The sequence below is a fragment of the Rana temporaria genome, chromosome 1 (genome assembly GCF_905171775.1).
Source record: "Rana temporaria chromosome 1, aRanTem1.1, whole genome shotgun sequence".
NCBI lineage: Eukaryota > Metazoa > Chordata > Amphibia > Anura > Ranidae > Rana > Rana temporaria.
The window spans coordinates 88,911,665-88,931,324 of NC_053489.1; the positions used below are offsets into that span (position 1 = coordinate 88,911,665).

General features: G+C 42.0%; 1 protein-coding gene across 4 annotated transcripts in view; it reads right to left on the minus strand.

The window, feature by feature from the left end:
• ERBIN (erbb2 interacting protein) overlaps nucleotides 1–19,660 on the minus strand; it is a 321,390-nt gene that overhangs the window by 109,097 nt on the left and 192,633 nt on the right. Inside the window, exons 1-2 of one of the 4 annotated variants that reach the window (XM_040340071.1) lie at nucleotides 13,175–13,590; nucleotides 12,861–13,058 (exon numbers count right to left, since the gene is read on the minus strand). In XM_040340071.1, coding sequence (XP_040196005.1) covers nucleotides 12,861–13,058; nucleotides 13,175–13,348 — 372 coding nt within the window. In that variant the 5' untranslated portion in view covers nucleotides 13,349–13,590. Of the gene's footprint in view, nucleotides 1–12,860; nucleotides 13,059–13,174; nucleotides 13,591–19,660 lie in introns of those variants that run through there. The other 3 variants (XM_040340090.1, XM_040340081.1, XM_040340100.1) reach the window with 3 other exon arrangements.

Sequence of the window (19,660 nt, forward strand, 5' to 3'; positions counted from 1 at the left end):
AATCAAATGGATACTGGTCCAGCTCATAAGATGATTGGATACAATACGTGCACAGGAATTTATGCACTTTCCCTGTTGATTTGTGCTCTATCCCAAAGCCCTGACCCGGAGAGTGGTGTATCCTTGACCTAAACCTTCTGTTACTTCCCATTGGAACAATGGAATGTCTATACATCCTCTGATGCTTCTGCAGTAATGGAACAGCCCAAAACATTTATGACATTCAAGAACTGCAAAATCATTTTGATTCATAGATGTTAGAGATTCTATGTCAAAATACAATAAAAGGATCCACATTAATGTGTGAGAACATGTTAAACAATAAAGACGCACCTAACTGTATTGAAGAACAGACTCGCAAGATTTCCTTTGTCAGATTTTATAATTTCATATGTGATCATTTGCTCATTAACCATTGCAGCACCCCAAAAGGACCGAGCCCAAGCTGTAGCACCACGGATAGCAGGAAAATAAATTTGCACGATTTCCACATCAGCTAACAGGGGAATCCCCCCCCCCCCCCCCCGGTGGGAGAATCACAAGAGAATCTGGCAAGCTGGTTGTACCCAAGTTGATCGATTGATCAACAACTTGGTACATTCAGCCCACCCATCAATAGTTAAAATCTCGGCCGGTTCAGCAGGAACCAACTGAGATTCTAAGCATGTATGTCCGGGACTTCGCTTGGGTTCACTGCTTCTTCAAGCATTTTTTTAATGCATTTAGGGACTTAAAAAAAAAAAAAAAGCATGACTCTGCCCTAAGGCCTGTTTTACATGCCCTTCAGGTTGTAGAACAGCAGTGTGGACAGCAGGCTTTTACAACGCATTTGCTTTCTGCAAGCTTTTTAAGACCCTTCAGATGCAGTTTGTAATGGCTGAACACAGATCCTAATAGGAGTGCTGACTGCCACTTTAAGCAAGCTGCTAGCAGGCTTCAGTACTTCTTGAAGCTTACTGAAACAATTCTAGCAGCTTGATTAAAGTGGCAAATCAACACTGCCATTAGGATCTGTGTTCAACATTTACAAATTACAGCTCATGGGTCCTTTAAAAGCTTAAAAAAAAAAAAAAAAAAATTATGCTGAAAGCACTGCAAATGCTTTGTAAAAGCTGGCTGTTCACACCGCTCTTATAACAAGCTGAAATTTATGTGTACTTTCCTTTTCAAGCTTTGAGGAAAACAGGATGCTCAGGTGTAAATGAGCACCATAGGAAAGAATAGGAATCATGTTAAAGCGGTTGTATAGTTATTTTTTTTAACTTTTACCTACAGGTAAGTCTATAATAAGGCTTACCTGTAGGTAAAAAAAATATCTCCTAAACCTTTACGGTTTAGGAGATATTCCCCTCGCAAAAGCGGCGCATGCGCAAAGGAGATTTTTGGCTTAAGGACCAGCAGCCTGCCGGATCTTGCCGGAAAGAAGTCTCCCGCACCCATGCGTGGGAGTGACGACATTGTGGCTCCAGCCACTCAGAGCGCTGGAGCCGCGATACCCAGAAGACACGGCGAGGCACGATGTCATCTCCCTCGGCGTGGACCAGGTAAGTTACTGATGCCTCGTTCTAAAGTAAGTATTTCAGAATGAGCTAGTATGCGGTACGTACTAGCTCATTATGCCTTTTGCTTTACAGGGTTAAAAAAAATGAAAATAAATGTTCAGCGGGGTTTACTACCGCTTTAAGCTTTGAAGCACTTGCAGGAAAGTGCTCCAAATTGCTCAGGTTTGCAAACTCCAGGCACTGGTGTGAATGTGTAAATTGATGGCGCTACATAAAGTACCTGTAATAAATAAAATAATAAATAAATGATAAAAACACCGTCAGAGTTCCCCTTCTCGAATGCTCTATGGAGTATGTTGGCGATATAAATTAAATACTGTGATGGCAACGTTTATTTTTACTTCCATTCACAACGATAGTCACAATGGAATGTGAAAAATGTCTTTCCTAAAAAGTTTAAGGGTCAGAGTTATATAACTGGTTCAGATCATAAACATGTTTGTATCATGACACAAGCAACTATTAATGTGATGGTCTCAGTCCACGAGGCATAAAAATAATGAGTCACCGTGACTCACGCCGGAAGGCCAGAGTTAGATGTGTTGATAGAGGTTGATGAGTGACAACCAACAAGTGCAAGCAAATAATGGAGGCATGACCTAATGACATGTTTCACATCTTTACATATCCACATACTGCAAATGAGGGAGAGGAAAATCACCACATAGGAAGAAAGGAGAAGAGAGAAAGGGAGGGACGATAATGTGTCACGTCTCATTGATTTCTTTCCATTTTACATTCTCTCACTGTCGCTGCCAATTGCCAAGTGTTTAACAGATTATTTTTTTTGGTTACAGAGTAAACTAAATGATATCGTTTGCTCTGGGTATTTGCACAGTATTCCACAAATGGGCCTCTGAGCTGCAATAAGAATAGAGAGGAGGAATGTTAACACTTTTCTGATGCTATTTCAATGCATATTTGGTCTAGGTCGGTGACTCAGCCCTCCTTCACATTGACTGCGGCTTTGAAATCGTGCGACTTCATCTGAAATGGCACAATTTCAAAGCCACATGCCAGTGCGACTTCAGGTGTGACTTGAAAGACATCTGTGCCGCTTCATGCACAGACAGCTATGCATGACGCTCCCAAAAAGTCAAAAGTAGTGCAGGAACTCCATTTAAATCTGTGCGGCGTTGGCGTTGCACAGATTTGAACAGTAAAACGCCAAATCACATGACAAGTCGCTCCAATGGGATTGATGGCTTAAAGCACTAAACCTGGCCAGACAACTAGCATTTCAGAAGGACAACAACATTAGGGCCGAAACAACAAATCAATTAAATCGACAACTAATCGATTATGAAAATAGTTGTCAACTATTTTCATAATCGATCAGCCAGATGATTAGCTCGACTGCATGCAGAATGTATTATTTGTTTACATAGCAGGAAATTTAGTGAAGCACACATACAGTTCACTACACCGTCCATACATGTCAGTAAGTGCCTGAGAACTTGTGAATGTGTGAGGAGCAATGCCTCATGGGAAATATAGTCCTGGGCAGGAAGTAAAAGGTTCTAAAAGGCAGAATTTTTTCTTTAACTTTGCTATTGGGGCACGTTATACTATACTTTACAGTTTGCTTTTGGGGCACTCTGAAGGCAGGAGGAGCCAGAAGTGTCGATGAGGGACCCTAGAAAAGGAGAATCAGGGCTGCTCTGTGCAAAACCATTGCACAGAGCAGGCAAGTATAATATGTTTGTTGTTTTACACTTAAAGGGTCACTAAAGGAAATTGTTTTTTTTTAGCTAAAAAGCTTTGTTTACCTTACTGCAGTCCTGGTTTCATGTCCTCACTGTTCGTTTTTCCTGTAATCCTTCTCTGTTCTGAACACTTCCTGGTTGTCTGTTTCCTGATGACCACAGTACAGGGAGCTTTCTCTCTGTGGTCACTAATCAAGGAGGTGTGATTACTGTGTGTCTAAAACCCCACAGCACCAATCAGTTTCGTTTTCCAAACCATCACTGCCCTGTATTGGCTCTGTACATCACAGAAGCAGGAAACAACATGCAAAAACGAAACTAGAAACTGCAGGTACATTATATGATTGATTTTTATCTATTTTTAATCGTTTTTAAAATAAATTAGTTAACTATTATGTCTCTATACCCTGTAAACAGTAATTTCAGCAAAAAAAAATTGTTTTCCTTTACAACTCCTTTAAAGACTGTGTGCATGGAAGACCAGCATCTGAACCCAGAGAAGGTGGAGCCCGATAGACTGGAGGGGATATAAGGCATTACAATTACATTTAAAGTAAACTTTTATCAGTGTTGTGCATTATATTAAAAATTATCATATGCATGAAAAAAAAAAAGTATCTGCAGCGCACTGATACACAAGTCAGCCACAAAAAAATAAAAACTTAAAGTGGACCTTCAGCCATTTTTTCACCTTTCCATCTACTAAATCTTATGCCCTTGTTGTTTTAACTTTGGATATTAAAACATTTTTTTTTTCTGACAGTAAATACCTTGTACAGCCAACTTCTTGTTTATTGTCTGGTCATTAGCCTAGGCTTATGACATGCACAGCTCTCTCTCGTGGGGGAGGAGGGGGGAGGAGTCGAAAGAGGGCTAATGAGAGCTGCAGGGCTGGAGGCATGCCTCTGTGTGTCTGTGTAAATCCAGGAAGTGAAAATGCAGCAGCTTCAGCTGCCCACAGTTAAAATGGATGCAGCCAGACTCGGTGGAGGGAGATTTCTGCAGCATATTTGGCAAGTACAGAATCACAGTATATATAAAATAATATGCAAAGTAGTTGGAGGGAAGCTTCAGAATGGCAAAAATGTTTTTATTACAAATTATGCGAGCAGACTGCAGTTTCTCTTGAACAAATGATCCAGCTCTGATAAATGTAGGTCACAGACCAAAAGTAGTAACATTTAAAAAAAAAAGTCTGGAGGATTCAGCATTCTGGGAATACTGCGCAATTACAAAAACAGGTAAGTGCCGTGTTTTGCTGATCGTTCGGAATCTGACAAAACCTGCTTAGCTGAACTTGAAAAGTGCAGAAACCATCAGCATAAATCTCCTTCCAAGATGTTACAAGAATGAAATTTCTATTTCAAACTAGTACTTTTGTTTTGCATATTTCTTTAGTAAGGGTTTTTCCCCAGGAAAAAAATAAAAATAACCATTCTTTGTTACAGCTAAGAAAATCATTGCATCATTGCAATCTGTGTTAAAGACCTGAAATATTTTTTCCCAACTGACATACTGATGGACTGGAGTAACGCCGCCATCTCAGGTTCTTTCTTCCCTAGTCTATAAAAAAAACACGTACATAGGGATTATGTAAAGTATTAATGTCACAGTTCCCCTAACATGGGTGCTCAACCTGTGGCCCTTCAGCTGTTGTAGAACTACAAGTCCCAACATGCCTCTGCCTTTGAAAGTCATGCTTGTAACTGTCAGCCTTGCAATGCATCATGGGACTTGTAGTTCTGCAAAGACTGGAGGGCCACAGGTTGAGCACCCCCATGCATCCAAGAACTGCCTGTATCTATTTCTATGCATGAAAGTAAAAAAAACTTCTGTGTGCAGCTCCCCCACCTTGATTCAGCGATGTGCACAAGAGCAGCGGCTCTTCCAGGCATCTCCCTCCTCATTGGCTGAGACAGCTGCGGAAACCATTGGCTCCCACTACAGTCAATCATAGCTCGTGAGCCAATGAGGAGAGAGAAGGCGGGGTCAAGCAGCGCTGTGTGTGCGCGCGAATGGACACAGAACAGCAGTTTGGGAACAAACCTCCTTGGGTGCCCCCAAAGCAATCTGCTTGTTATAGGAGCACCTGGCAAGAGGGAGGGGCTAGGAGGGGGACCTAAGAAGAGGATTAGGGCTGCTCTGTGCAAAATCACTGCACAGAGTGGTCTGCCTAGGGTTGGTGCTTTTGTTCCTCAAAAGTAATAAGATTTATGAAAAAAATTTGAAATTAATGGCAGATTTTTTTTTAAATAACAAACATGTAAAAATTACATGTTTGTTATTTAAAAAAAAAATCTGCCATTAATTTCAATTTTTTTTCATAAATCTTATTACTTTTGAGGAACAAAAGCACCAACCCTAGGCAGACCATCAGAGCGCCGCAACTCAAGGTGTGTGTATGGGTGGCTCACCCTCGCACTTACATGTAAAACAAACCACAAAAAACAAACCCATCCCCTGTAGACTGACTCGACCTTGTCCACCGTCCCACAAGATTAAAATCTTTATTATCACTCGAAGGAAGAACTAAATCCTGCTATCCCCTTTAGCCAAGGAAGTTACCATTCTTGGCCTCTGTTTAATCTGTGATCAGATAGATAAAAAGGGGCCCGGTCTTTTACCTGCATTTTGGTCCGGGTCTTAAGTGGTTAAACAGTAGGTGTGGTGCTGTTCTTAAACGATACCAGGATGAACGCTAACTAATTATATGCATGTACATATCCTGACATAAGTACAGTCTTAACCACTTAAGACCCAGACCAAAATGCAGGTAAAGGACCTGGCCAGTTTTGCCATTTGGCACTGCGTCGCTTTAACTGATGTGGCTCCCAAACAAAATTGGCGTCCTTTTTTTTCCACAAATAGAGCTTTCTTTTGGTGGTATTTGATCACCTCTATGGTTTTTATTTTTTGCGCTATAAACAAAAATAGAGCGACAATTTTGAAACAAATGCAATATTTTTTACTTTTTGCTATAATAAAATATATATTAAAAAAAATGTTTTCCTCAGTTTAGGCCGATACATATGCTTCTACCTATTTTTTGGTAAAAAAATCGCAATAAGCGTTTATCGATTGGCTTGCGCACAATTTATAGCGCTTACAAAATAGGGGATAGTTTTATTGCATTTTTATAAAAAAAAAATTGTTTAATAATGGCGGCGATCAGCGTTTTTTTTTTTGTGACTGCGACATTATGGCGGACACATCGGACAATTTTGACACATTTTTGGGACCATTGTCATTTTCACAGCAAAAAATGCTATAAAAATGCATTGTTTACTGTAAAAATGACAATTGCAGTTTGGGAGTTAACCACTAGGGGGCGTTGAAGGGGTTAAGTTTGACCTAGAGCGGGTCTAGACGTGTGATGTCATTGATCGTCTTTCCCTATATCAGGGAACAGACGATCAATGACAGCGCCACAGTGAAGAACGGGGAAGCTGTGTTTACACACAGCTCTCCCCGTTCTTCAGCTCCGGGGACCGATCGCGAGACTCCGGTGGTGATCGGGTCCGCGGTTCCTGCGGTCACAAAGCTTTGGAGCGGCTGGGCACTTGGAGGACGTACAGGTACATGCTTGTGCCCAGCCGTGCCATTCTGCCAACTTATATGTGCAGGAGGCGGTCCTTAAGTGGTTAAATAAAGTGACAGGTGCTTCAGTGAACAAGTTGCTGTGGCCCAGTTCTTTTATGTAAACACAAAGTATTTATAAAAGGTAACAGGTGCTTTACGTTTGTGCTGGTGCTTTTTATGGCGCTCCCCTATAGGTAATTGCACTCACCACAGATATTCACCCCAGGGTATTTCACATTAACATTGTTTGCCAATGTGCGGCAGTTTCCAGAGCCGTGCTTTTAAAGATCAAGGAGTTGCTTTGGTCTTTTAGATAATCATCCTCATACAGAAAAAAAGATGCTCCCATAGCACGATACCGTTTTCCAAAAGATTAGGTATATACGGTTGGAAACACTCACATTGTCTCTGTATACTTAAAACTTTTAAAATTCAGGAAGCCGGGATAATTTGCGTTCCACGGCTCTAAACCCGAAGTGACGCAAAAGACGATACAAGCCCATCCCTTCGCGTTTTGTCATCAAGGCGTCACCTGGAGCTTGCAGCGTCTTTGCAATTAGACTCCTGGTATTGTTTAAGAACAGTGCCACACCTACTGTTTAATCTAACTTATCTTAGGTGGTTGTATTAGTAGGGGAAGCAGTTCCATTTAACAACAGCTAAACAATTTTAGCCATTTGAGTGAGATCACACAACTTCCTTTCTGTCTAATCTGTAATCGCCCTGAAACTGCACATGTGATCAGTTATGACACCAGACATTTGGTGGTTTGACAGTTTGGTTTGAGAGCACAAGCAAATGTGAGTTACGTTCCTGTCATGCCGACTATTGCTGTTTTTTTAAACTGTTAAATTGATGGGTTTAGTTCAACTTTAAATCATAAGGTAAATGATAACTATCAAAGCTGCTTGTGCTCTCAACCCAACTGTCAAGCCATCCAATGGCTGGTGGGATAACATACCACACGAGCAGTGCCATGGCAACTACAGAGCAAACAAAGGCTAAGAGGTCAGCTTCCTGGGCCCAAAAAGGTTAGGAGAGTTTAGTTCCTCTCCAAGTCCATCTCTGGGCTGGTGTTTCAGAGGTATGCCAATACTTAGGGTGGGGCATGACTGTGCTGGGAAGTGGCCATAGGCCCCATTAATTTGTCAGCCAAGAGATTCCCCAGCCAAAAGATAGATGCAAACAAAGGGGCCAGGGATAGTGGAGATGTCACTACCCAATAAATATTCCCCATACTTGGGAAATTATTTATGCTACTTGGTGCGCAGAGCCTGACAGGGAGCTAGCCTCTCAATTACCAATACACCGACCCCTACTACAACACACCTTGGCCATGTGGCTGTAAGCGTAATGGGGGCAGTGGCTGGGGAGGGAGTGCACTGAGGAAGGAGTGTCCAGTATGGACACTAAAACCTCAGTGCCCAAAACAGACAAATTCAGACAATTTTGGTGCAGTGCCCCAATAAAATTCTAAAGGATGTCTACAAAGCTTGACTCAAGCTGAAGATAAAAGCCAACCAGTTGCCATGCACAGTGGCTCCAGATTTTGTCTAATCCAGATTTGATAAATTGGCACCACTGTATAAGCCCTTCAAAACAGAACCTTAGTTGCTTTCTCCTTTACCTTATGACTGCCCAACCAACTCTCCATGGTGTCAATGAAACATTTGGAACACAAAGTTCCAAATATAGGGCAAACACCCCCCCCCCCTATCTCCCACAATGCAATGTTTGGTACTTTAGCGCTCTTGCATAGCGAGAAGGGAAGCATGCTTAGCCCTATGCAAATACCAGTTTCTAAAAAGTGCAGATTCTTCTCATTCCTTGCCTCCCCTCTTACCCTTAGGACATGCCTTACCTTATCGCTGCCTGGCCACCTGCCCAAGGTGTCAGAGGAGTGTCCCTAGAATTGCAAACTTCCAAAATAGGGCAAACCTCCTATCTCCCACAATGCAATGTTTGGTGCCTGAGAAATCCCCCCCGTTTCTTAGCCCTCTTGCTTAGCAAGAAAGGGAAGCATGCAAATAGCAGTTTGCAAAAAGTGGAGATTCTCACATGAATTGATAAGTACACTAGGAGGTGGCTTGGCATTGAGAAAATGGGAAGAAGCACTTCTGGCTGTCTGCAATACAATATTAGAATTATTTGATTCATCAAATTTCAGTAGAAACTTGTTAATATGATAAATATAATAAAGGAAGCTACCACAGTAGACCTTGTTTTCAGTTCCCTGGCTGTTATTCTCATCCAATATAATTTTTTTACTTAGACCATGGTTTGAAACCAGCATAAAAGTCAAAACCTCTGACTTAATTGGCTGCATGACTTGCTCCTTGTGACTAGGTTTTAAAATAAGCTTGCAGGTTTTACTTTAAACAAAAATAAAAATAAAAATTAAGGGACCTGTCAAGACAAAAATATGGGAGCTGCCATTACTGTCTGCGCATATCAAGTGTTCTGACACCTAATAGACTAAGCCTTGTGCCAGGTCAGTGACTAACCAACTTGATGGATTTGGGCAACGGCCCTGGAGCATGTATCTCAAAGTCAGCAACCGCAGCTCCCATCTTCCAAACTTGCTAGACTCCTTTAAAAGTAGCCTCATTGTTGTGCCGCCAGTTCTCACATCCTTGTAGATCAGGGATGGCCGAAGTTGGTTTGGCATCACAGGGCCCTCCTGCAAACTTATCTGCTTTAAGGAGAAATTTCGCTAAATAAGCATATTAACGCACCGCTTCGGCAAGTCTAGCAATCAGGAAGTTCCAAAATGCCAGCGTTTCCTGGAAACTCTGGACCCCCCAACTAACTGCTGCCTCTTAGGAGCGTAGGAAGCTCTGTGTTGCTAATATACCAGCAGGTCAGCTCAGTTAGTAGAACTACTGATAAATAAGCATATTAGATCAACATTCCAACAGTGTCAACAAGTCTGGCTGTCAGGAAATCCCAAGATACCCTTGCTTCCTAAAAGTGCTAGATTTCCCAGCTGGTTGTTGTGCCGTGGGAGCATGGCGCTATGCTACTCATATACCAGCAGGTCTTCCCTGACAGTACAGAAGCCTGCATGAGAGCACTGTGATTAACTGGTACTGCCCATCAAGCTGTACATTACCTTGGACATACATGAGAAGATATGATAATTCACTTTAGAATCTCAGGAGCTCTCTCTATCACTTGATATGCACATCCATCATTTAGTGCATGCCGGTAATTTCCCTATGAGAAGCACAGAACACTGGCTTCTCTATGCTGCACTATAACTATACATGCTTATTAAACATTTGCCACCTTGGTTGGATCAGACGTAAGGCCCACTTCAGTCTTCTGATTGATTACAGTCTCCCCTGTGGAATTGTTATAGAATTCCTCAGAAATCGTCTGCACTGAGTGCGATCTGCCTGAAAGTACTACCAGCTTTTAGATCAGGCTGCCAAACCTTTTAAATAATTTGGTCATGCAGATGTAGTGATTGCACAGACAATAAATACACCTGTACAGTGACTGCATCTGCCAATACAAGATTAGATTATTTATCCTGTGATTTTTATATTATTGCGCATATTGATCAAGTGGACAAGTCATTTGCTTCTCACAGACTGGAAGCATAATAGATGAAAAGCGACCAGAGCTATAACGTACAGACAGTCATCAGTGAGCAGCTTGCCGTCGACAGTACAGGGTCTGCACTGCTGGGAAATATTAGCCAAATTTAGCTAAACTAGATTCCCCCCAAAATCTCTACCCTTCATATGAAAAAATTGTTAATGGTTTGATGGTATTTTGTAAAGTTCTGCATATGCCTTGCAAACCTGTGTGCATCAAGCTGGTTTACAGCTTGAAATAGATGTGTCTGCATCTCAATGTTTGCCCTTTTCAGATCCTTCTAGACTAAACCAATGTCCCTCCTTGGTTCACACTCTGTTTTGGCAGACATCCATTGAAGTGTAACAGAACACCATTATAAATAAAAAGATAAGATGCGACAGGAGGTAAATCTGACATAATCAGAAGGACAAGTGTGGTCACCTTTTGCTGCTAAAATAAGGGGCCCATATTTCAGATGTTCAGTGTAAAAGCCTGCTTAAAGCTGATGTAGAGCCAAAAAAGTTTTTTGGACAATTCGTATAGAAAAATTAACAATTGGTTCTAATACTGTGTCCCATCTCTGACTGCTGAGGAATTTGTTGCATATCATAATTTTTACGCAGGTAGCAGTCTGACGTTGGTGCCAAACGTTCGGCGTTGAGACTTGTATATCAGATGTTTTGAGGACCACAATGAACCTGTATGCTATGTGCAAGGCTGAAGGTACATCTTGGGTGGGCAAGCAAAGATCTTGGCTGGAATCACACTATTCCGAATCAGATGTGGGGGTTTCACTGCATCCAATTTGCATAGCAGGAGATTGTGACCAGCTTTCTATGGAGGCGGTTCACACATCTCTGGAGTGGCTCCGGTGCAAATTGCATAGGAGTCCTTTGCATCTTTCGGTCCATTTCAGGCCTGAATTCTGGTAAAAAAATGAAATCGTACCTGAACCATTGAATGGAGACGCACTGGACCCCTGCTGTGAGCTGCTCCATGCTCTAGTGTAAACCCAGCTTTAAGGATTTAAAAAGAGGAACCTTACCACAGATGACGTTTTATTAAAAATTGGCAACAGAAGTCTGACTTTTGTTAAGGGGGGTCCTCCTTATCCAATGATGGGCAGATATCTCTTAGAGCAGGGGTGTCAAACTGGCGGCCCTCCAGCTGTTGCAAAACTACAAGTCCCATGAGGCATTGCAAGGCTAACAGTTACAAGCATGACTCTCACAGGCAGAGGCATGATGGGACTTGTAGTTTCGGAACAGCTGGAGGGCCGCCAGTTTGACACCCCTGTCTTAGAGCAATAGGCAGGGAGAACGATACCTGTCCTGACAGAATCAAAACTGAGCACCTGAACAGGATTATATATTCGCTTGGGGATGATAGTGTCTGGTAGTTCAATATTTCAACTCTTTAATGGAGTAGAAAAATTCAGCCTCATTGTGCAAAAGGTTATAAATATTGCCCTGTGTAATAATACAATATATTGCAAGTGTTATTTTGCACTATAATGCTAAATATTTCAAGAATTATCAAAATCTGTCTCACCGTCTTTTAATTGGGTCTGATCTTACACACTGTCTCCTATTTCCCAAATGTGCATAACCGCATTAAACAGAGCCGGCCAAGATTTGAACCATTATGGGCAGGCTGAATGTACCATGGTGATCAAATTGTTCAACTTGGGTACAACCAGCCTGCCAGATTTTACATGCGATTATCTATAACCGCTAGTATAGCCATTAGAAAAAATGACCGTCTTCTCCTGGTGGGGAGAGATAACCCCATTCCCCCCGACAGGAGAACACAAAGGCTCGGTGGGAGGGATTCCCGTCAATACTGTCTGTGTTGATGGAGAAATTGAGTACTTTCTATAAAGAAATTTGCTCTGTGTATAGCCTGCATTAGTGTTTTGAGGTATTGTATGTAGAACTCAGTTATGCGCCCTCTGGAAGACACCAAAAAGACCTTAGGGGACCTCTCAGCTACAAATTCAACATCAGAAAAACAAATGAATCTCTTTAAAAAAGTTCTGGAATTTGAAAAGTGAATGTAATCTTTGAACAAGTTAGAGTGTGTGACTTCTGCAGTATATAAAACTAGGAGGGAGAAGCAGTGTGAAATGACATCAGCTTTTGACAGCAATAATGGCATTTAAAAAAAAAAGAGCATCTTCTAGAGAAGAAATGTAATAGGTGCCAGCTAAATGAGGATTTTGGAAGTGCAAGGAACTCCCTGGCTGAGTGTTGTGCTCAGGAGATGGAGTTGGGCGTTAAGTGAATGGCTGGCACAGGATTCTGCCAAGAAAGCTAGAGCAGCGACGTGAGCTAATGCCTATAAAGCACAGCTGGAAGAGACCCAGGAGAGCAGGCTGCTTGTCATCAGTGTCATGGAAAATATGAAACCTGTACAGTAAAAGTGGTACCTTGGGAAGTTCTTCAATCTGGTTGGCATCCAAATAAAGCTCCTCCAAGGTTTTCTCGAATGTGAAAATCTCTTTCGGCACCTGTTCCAGGCTGCAGTGAGAGTAGTCAAGCGAGGTCACAGTTTCTTCCTCTCCCCGCAAACACCGGCACGGCACTAGCCGCACAAACAGGTTCCTCTTCGTAGTCATTTTCAGGCACTGGTTAAAACAAATAAAAGAAAAGAAGTTACAGTTAGTATCAGACTCATTCAGGTATTAGGCTCCATTCAAAGCAGTCTTGCTGCCACTTGAATTTGCTGCACTTCTCAACATACAAGATACCCATCACTGCTAAGCAAGCAAGATCCCTTCTCCTGACTACACACACTGTTAATACTCATTAAATCACAGACGCTCATCCATGAAAATCCAGCTAGACAAGTTTGGATGAAGTGGAATTCTATGGTTATGCATTCTGCGATGATGATAATGAAAGATAACAATGCCATATTGTTTAATGATTTTCACCACTCAGAGGCTAAATAAGTGAGTAACTGCTTTTGTTGAGCAAAAACCCTTCCTCTCTGGGTGATCTATGTAAGTTGCAAGGATTTTTAACAAGCTGTGCTGGAGATTCCTACTTTTTGTTATTCTGAGGAAATAGCCGTTTGTTTGTCTGTGTCCATGTGGAAAGTGAATTTATATGGGAGTGGTTATATAATCAATCAGCTGCTGCACTTGCATGGTTCTACTGAAGTGGCAGGGTCTGCACCCCTTTAAACATGCTTTCCCCTTGAGAGTATCTTACCAAAAATGTCATTTTTGCTGCAGGGGATGCCCAAAATATGACTTGACTCTTAGCGCAGACTTCTGGGAAAATCAGTAAGCCAATCTCCAAAGAAGGAAATTGCATATTTGGAGGGGGGGGGGGTTGTCCTGTACGCTATCTGTGTACAGAATGCCTCCAGGTAGCCATATTGCATTATACATAAAATAAAAATGCTGCAGATTGAAAAGGAAAAGCAATATTTAATAACAATCAATTACAATACGACTTGAGTCGCAATTGTATACACTATATTGTGTTTTCTTATTTGCTCATTTTTTTCTCTCACAAAAGTGGAGTTTCCTTTTGAAGCGGAGGTCCACCCAAAAAAAAAAAATTGCCAAAAATGCTACAAAAAAATGTTTTTTTTTTTTTTTTTTAGTATTCAGAAGTGTCTGTTCCTAGGCAGATCGCCCTAATCTGCCACTTCTTTGTCCGCGGTGGGTCTTCTTTCTTCTCCTCCTCGTGCTGCCTCCTGGGAAATGGGGAGCGGTGTCCTCTGTCACCTTGTGTGTGTCCCAGGAGACATCCGCCCATTCAGATACTGCTGTGCGACTCGCGCATGCGGGGTAGGGAACCGGGAACTAAAGCCACAACGCTTCACTTCTTGATTCCCTAACCTAGAATGGCAACGGGGCAGCCGAGACCCGAGCGATTGCTCGGCTTCGGCTGCCGACATCACGGCACCCAGGACAGGTAAGTGTCCTTATTAAATATCAGCAGCTGCAGTGTTTGTAGCTGCTGACTTTAAATTTTCCTTTTTTATTTTTTTTTAAAACGCCAAACCTCCACTTTAGAGTTGGTTACCTAAATAACTGTCACTTTTAGATGGAATGCTGATAGAAGCTATAAAGACCAGACAAAAGAAGTGCCTGCACACAACTGCAGGAACCACCCTGGACTCTGCCATTGATAAATGACAGGCTGTTTTCATCAAAATAATAGGCCAGTAGGGGGATGACATTACCATACATACCGGGAATGTAGCCACTTCAAAAAAGCAATGGTTTGGTCCAATCAAAGTTAAGAGTATATAGGTACCCTGTGAAGCCTTCAGGTACCTATAATGCTCTGCTAAACATCCCCCATGTCCCTGTGGCACCTTGGATATCAAGCTTGGGCTATACATAGGGCTCTAGTTGGCACTAAGCTTTGTGTTTCCTGCTACCTGCTATTCAACAGCCTAATACCAGAGCAAGGTGCTTACACAGTGTTGGCAACCATTAGTTTTGGATAGAGTGGAGAGGGATTAGAACTCCTGACAGTTTTTATTGCTGTCTGTGCCCGTCAGGGAAATTCACCTTCTCTACTTGTCCTGTTTAGAATTCCCAAATTTGGGTTGTCCCCAGAAAAGTAATAAAGGGGAAATCCACCAATAGGGAAACTAGTTCATGTGACCTGGGGGTCCCCAAAGGATTCCCTTAATTTGTAGGGATTTCCTCCTTTTTCTACTTCCGGTTTTGGCTATGGGACATGAAGTGAAGGGAAATCTCCCCAATAAATGGCCAAAAAAAAAAAAAAATCTGACAGGGGTTAGAATTTTTCATTACTCTATCCAAAATAAAAAAAGCTTCTGCCCATAGCTCTACTTTAAGGCTTTAGAACAAAAAACCCCCACACATACTCACCCTTATGCTGCAGCTGTCCCATGTCGCCTCTATTAAGAAATGAGCTATCACATGATCGCTGATACTCCAATTACGCAGTTCTTCACTCCTCCAGTGCTCACCAGAGTGCTGGGCTGGAGAAGTGGTGTGTGCAGCCGGCTTTGGCTCTCAGTCATGCGCTAAGAGCCAGAGCCAGCTGTCAATCTGGCAGCCGGATGTATCCTAACAATATGGTCGTGACCCTTGGACGGGGCGGGTAATAGCCTGCCATTAGCAGACACTTGATCACATAAAAGCAAAAGTATGTGCACTCCTGTGACCCACAAGAGAAGTACGACCAAAAAAGCCTTGGCCATACTTCTCTCTTGATACAAATGAACAAAACTATGGGTTGATCAGTATGGTGAATACCAGCATCTGTAAAGATGATCCGGTTACTGGACATATAGTGCCAAGGTGGACAAGCACCTCATACATAAATACGGGTCATTTTGCTCTCAGCTAGGTAATATTGTGGTTCTCTGTAAGGCAAGCAGTAAAATTGTGTTTGCAGCTCAGATGAAGTTTTGCACAGCAGACTATAAAAAACTGCTCACGAGATATATCCTGGATTGGATCAGAGGCATCATCACAATAAATCTGTAGTCATGGCGATGTAAATGTAAAACATACTAAATGAACTGCAGAAAACTATCCCAGGCACTCCTACATACACAACATCTATCATGTGGGTGGATAGACGTATAAATATATAGTACACCACGGTTCTGTCCTTCTGTTTGGAATCTAGAATTATTACTTGGGGCACAACGTTCAGTATAACGATCCAACATAAGCAAATCAATTTATAGGTTTTTTTTTTCTTAGCTTACATGCAAAATCATTTTGTTTTGTTTTCAAAATCTTGACCATCTATAGTTTGTGATTACATATGTATATGCGGTCAATTGTATCTGTATATATACACCATCTCTGTTGCGGAGTTACAAGGTACTGTAGCCGTGCTTCACTACTCCTCCTCACAAAACAATCTAAAGAGTTGGCCAAAATCAATACACTCCTTGTGTGGCCAAGCTCTTACCACAACAGTCGTGAAAGACGCAGATTAATTGCACTGAGCCTGGGGAGCAGCTTTCTTCTATGGCTAATCTGCAAATTACAAAAAATAAAATAGAAAAACATACAGAACACAAAGCATGTGCAAAATGTGAAAGTCAGGCCAAAATGTACTTTACAATGAACACAACAATTACCTAAGGCCATTAGCTGGCCACAGACTAGTAGAATAGTCATTGTGGAGTTAACTCTGCATTCTTCAACTCTGGGTGACAAGAAAATTCAAAGGAGCGAGATAGAAAATGTTCCCCGAACAAATACATTTCTAGCAGGGTTTTTGTTGGGAATTTCTGCCCTTTTAGACATGTTACCAGCACAGTCTGCTTCTCACAGCACTTCCCCCGAAATTCTGGTCAAGGAGCCCTTTGCATGCACCATCTGAGATCAGAACATACATATTCTATGAACCTTCGTGCACGTGGGTTGGAGCGATTCAGTTGCCTTAGCTGGCAAGGGAGCAATTCCATAGCTTTCAAAACAAAAACAGAGGGTGCACAAGCCTTGAGCATTACCATAAAGTGGTTGTAAACCCATTGGAATTGGGGAGTGACGCACTACCCTCAGGTCCCCGCAGTGTGTTCCCGGAAGTGGGTGCAAATACCTTTCTTAGACAGCGGAGGGGGGTTCCGATGAGCGGAAGTTCCACTTTAGGGTGGAGCTCCACTTTAAGACTTACCTGTAGGTGCAACAAATATAGATATTTGCAAATGAAGGACAGGCGCACTGAGCATGCCGTTACTAACGGCGATCATGCCATTAGTGGAGGCATGCGCGGTAGTCACAGCACCGGAGCCGCGATAAGTGAATCGTGGAGAGATGGCGCCGACGGAGGAGGTGACCGAGCACCTCTGCGGGAGCTTCGAACTCAGGTAAGTACTTCATAATAAACTAGTATGCTTTGCATACTAGCTCATTATGCCTTGCAGAGTGTTTAAAAAAAAAAAAAAAAAAAGAGGGTTTACTTCCTCTTTAAATAATCACTTTTATTAACCACCTAACGACCCGCTCATGTACATTTACGTTGGTACTTTAAAGATGGATATCTCGGTAACAGCAGCAGCTGCTGCCACAACCGACCACGGCGGTCTCTGCGGCGGATTCGCAGCGGCGGCGGGAGAAGGGCCACCCCCCCTCCCGCGGCCTCCGCCACTTACCGGAGCCGTCGGTAGCGGCAGAGGCGATCGCGTCCTTCAGCCTGCTGTGTGGGGATGCGAGTGAGGGCAAGATGGCCCCCACCCGTCCCCAAAGCCTAGCAGGGTGGAAGTGACGTCAAAACGTCAGTCCCGCCCATGCGTCTTAAAGGCACATTTTTTTGTTGTCATTTTTTCAAATGACAACATTTCTATTTTTTTTTTTGCATTTAAGTCTAAATTTGAGATCTGAGGTCTTTTTGACCCCAGATCTCATATTTAAGAGGACCTGTCATGCTTTTTTCTATTACAAGGGATGTTTACATTCCTTGTAATAGGAATAAAAGTGATCAAATTTTTATTTTTTTTTTCAGTGTAAAAAATAATAAAATAAATAAAAATAAAGAAGAAAACCCCCAAAAAAAAATTAAAGCGCCCCGTCCCGACGAGCTCACGCGCAGAAGCGAACGCATACGTGAGCAGCGCCCGCATATGAAAACGGTGTTCAAACTACATAAGTGAGGTATCACCGCGATCGTTGGAGCGAGAGCAATCATTCCAGCCCTCCTCTGTAGCTCAAAAGATGCAACCTATAGAATTTTTTAAACATCGCCTATCAATATTTTTAAGGGTAAAAGTTTGACGCCATGCCGCGAGCGGCCGCAATTTTTAAGCGTGACATGTTGGGTATCATTTTACTCGGCGTAACATTATCTTTCACAATATATAAAAAAATTGGGCCAAATTTATTGTTGTATTTTTTAATTCAAAAGAGTGATTTTTTTCCCAAAAAAGTGCGCTTGTAAAAAACCGCTGCGCTGCGTTTTGGCAAGAAGCCTTGATCACAGCACATGCTTCACAGAGATGAGGAAGACAGCATAGTCACCCAAAAATCAGAAGTTAGTTTCAACAATCCTTCACCTTGAATTGTGTAAATGGAACTGTGAAGAAAACGATTCTAAGAATGAGCCTACAAGAAAAAAAACCATGGCTACATGGGGTAAAATAATAATATTCCTTCTAAAAAGTTACTTCTGTTTCAGTCTCCTTAGAAGAGATTTCCGATCATTTTATTCCCCAACAGGAGATGAGGGAAAATCTTATCAATAGGAAGTAGGGACTCTGACAGTAATAAAAACCTGGATGAGGCTCTAACCTTTCCCTGTTATAGCCCCAAAAAAATTGAACAATAAACTAAAAATGTGAAAGTCTAATTCAAAATTACTTTTATGCAAATGCTGCCACAAAAAAATCCTTAATGTGCATTTCTTGAAAATGAATTATAGTTTCCCTTATAAACAGGGCTATCTTTTAGAACAGGAGTCTTCAACAAATATTCACATGCCCAAAAAATATCAGTCTTTATAAATGAATGAATACAATTTAAATGAACGAATAAACACGCTGCAAGAAAACACTTCATATGAGAAGCCCATCCCATCACATTAGAAGTCCCCCCGTACATTAGAGTCCCCATCAGAAACGGAGTCTTAAGATACGCCACTGACCTTATAAAATTGCTAAGTAGGCCGGAAGTGGCTTGTGGGCCGTAATTCGGAGACCACTGCTTGAGTAGTATAAAACCTGGTTGCTCAGACACCATTCCCTAGTCTAAAAATCTCCAATTTGCCGCTTGGGATTTACAGTAATGAAGTCCAGAAACCAAACAACAAATCAGTCTCTTTAGTTTCTTCTCTAAAACAAGAAATAAAAGAGTCTGACTGCCACCTCTGGATCTGATCCTTGTTAGAAGAGCCAGATGGACAGTGAACCGTGCATAGTATGAACAACAGGAACCATGGAACGGAATGTCTTGTATAGTGCAAACTCAGTTACTGTTTGGCACTGTTGGATGAAAAGCATTTAACAGCCTGCAGAGCGTGGCGATAAGCTAGAAAATTGAAACAGAGAATAGCTTCAAATAAAGATGTACCCACAATTGTCCAGTGGCTGTAAAGTTTAGTTCAGCCTTGGTGCAATCCTCGCCTGCACAGAGAGCTTACAGAAAAAGATAAAGACAACAAGAAGAGACGGATCCACATAGAAGACATCCAAAAACGGAATGCAAACCAAAATCATGAATAGATCGGGTAAAAAAATAAAGAAACATCTACAGCATATAAAAGCAGACCAGTCCAAATC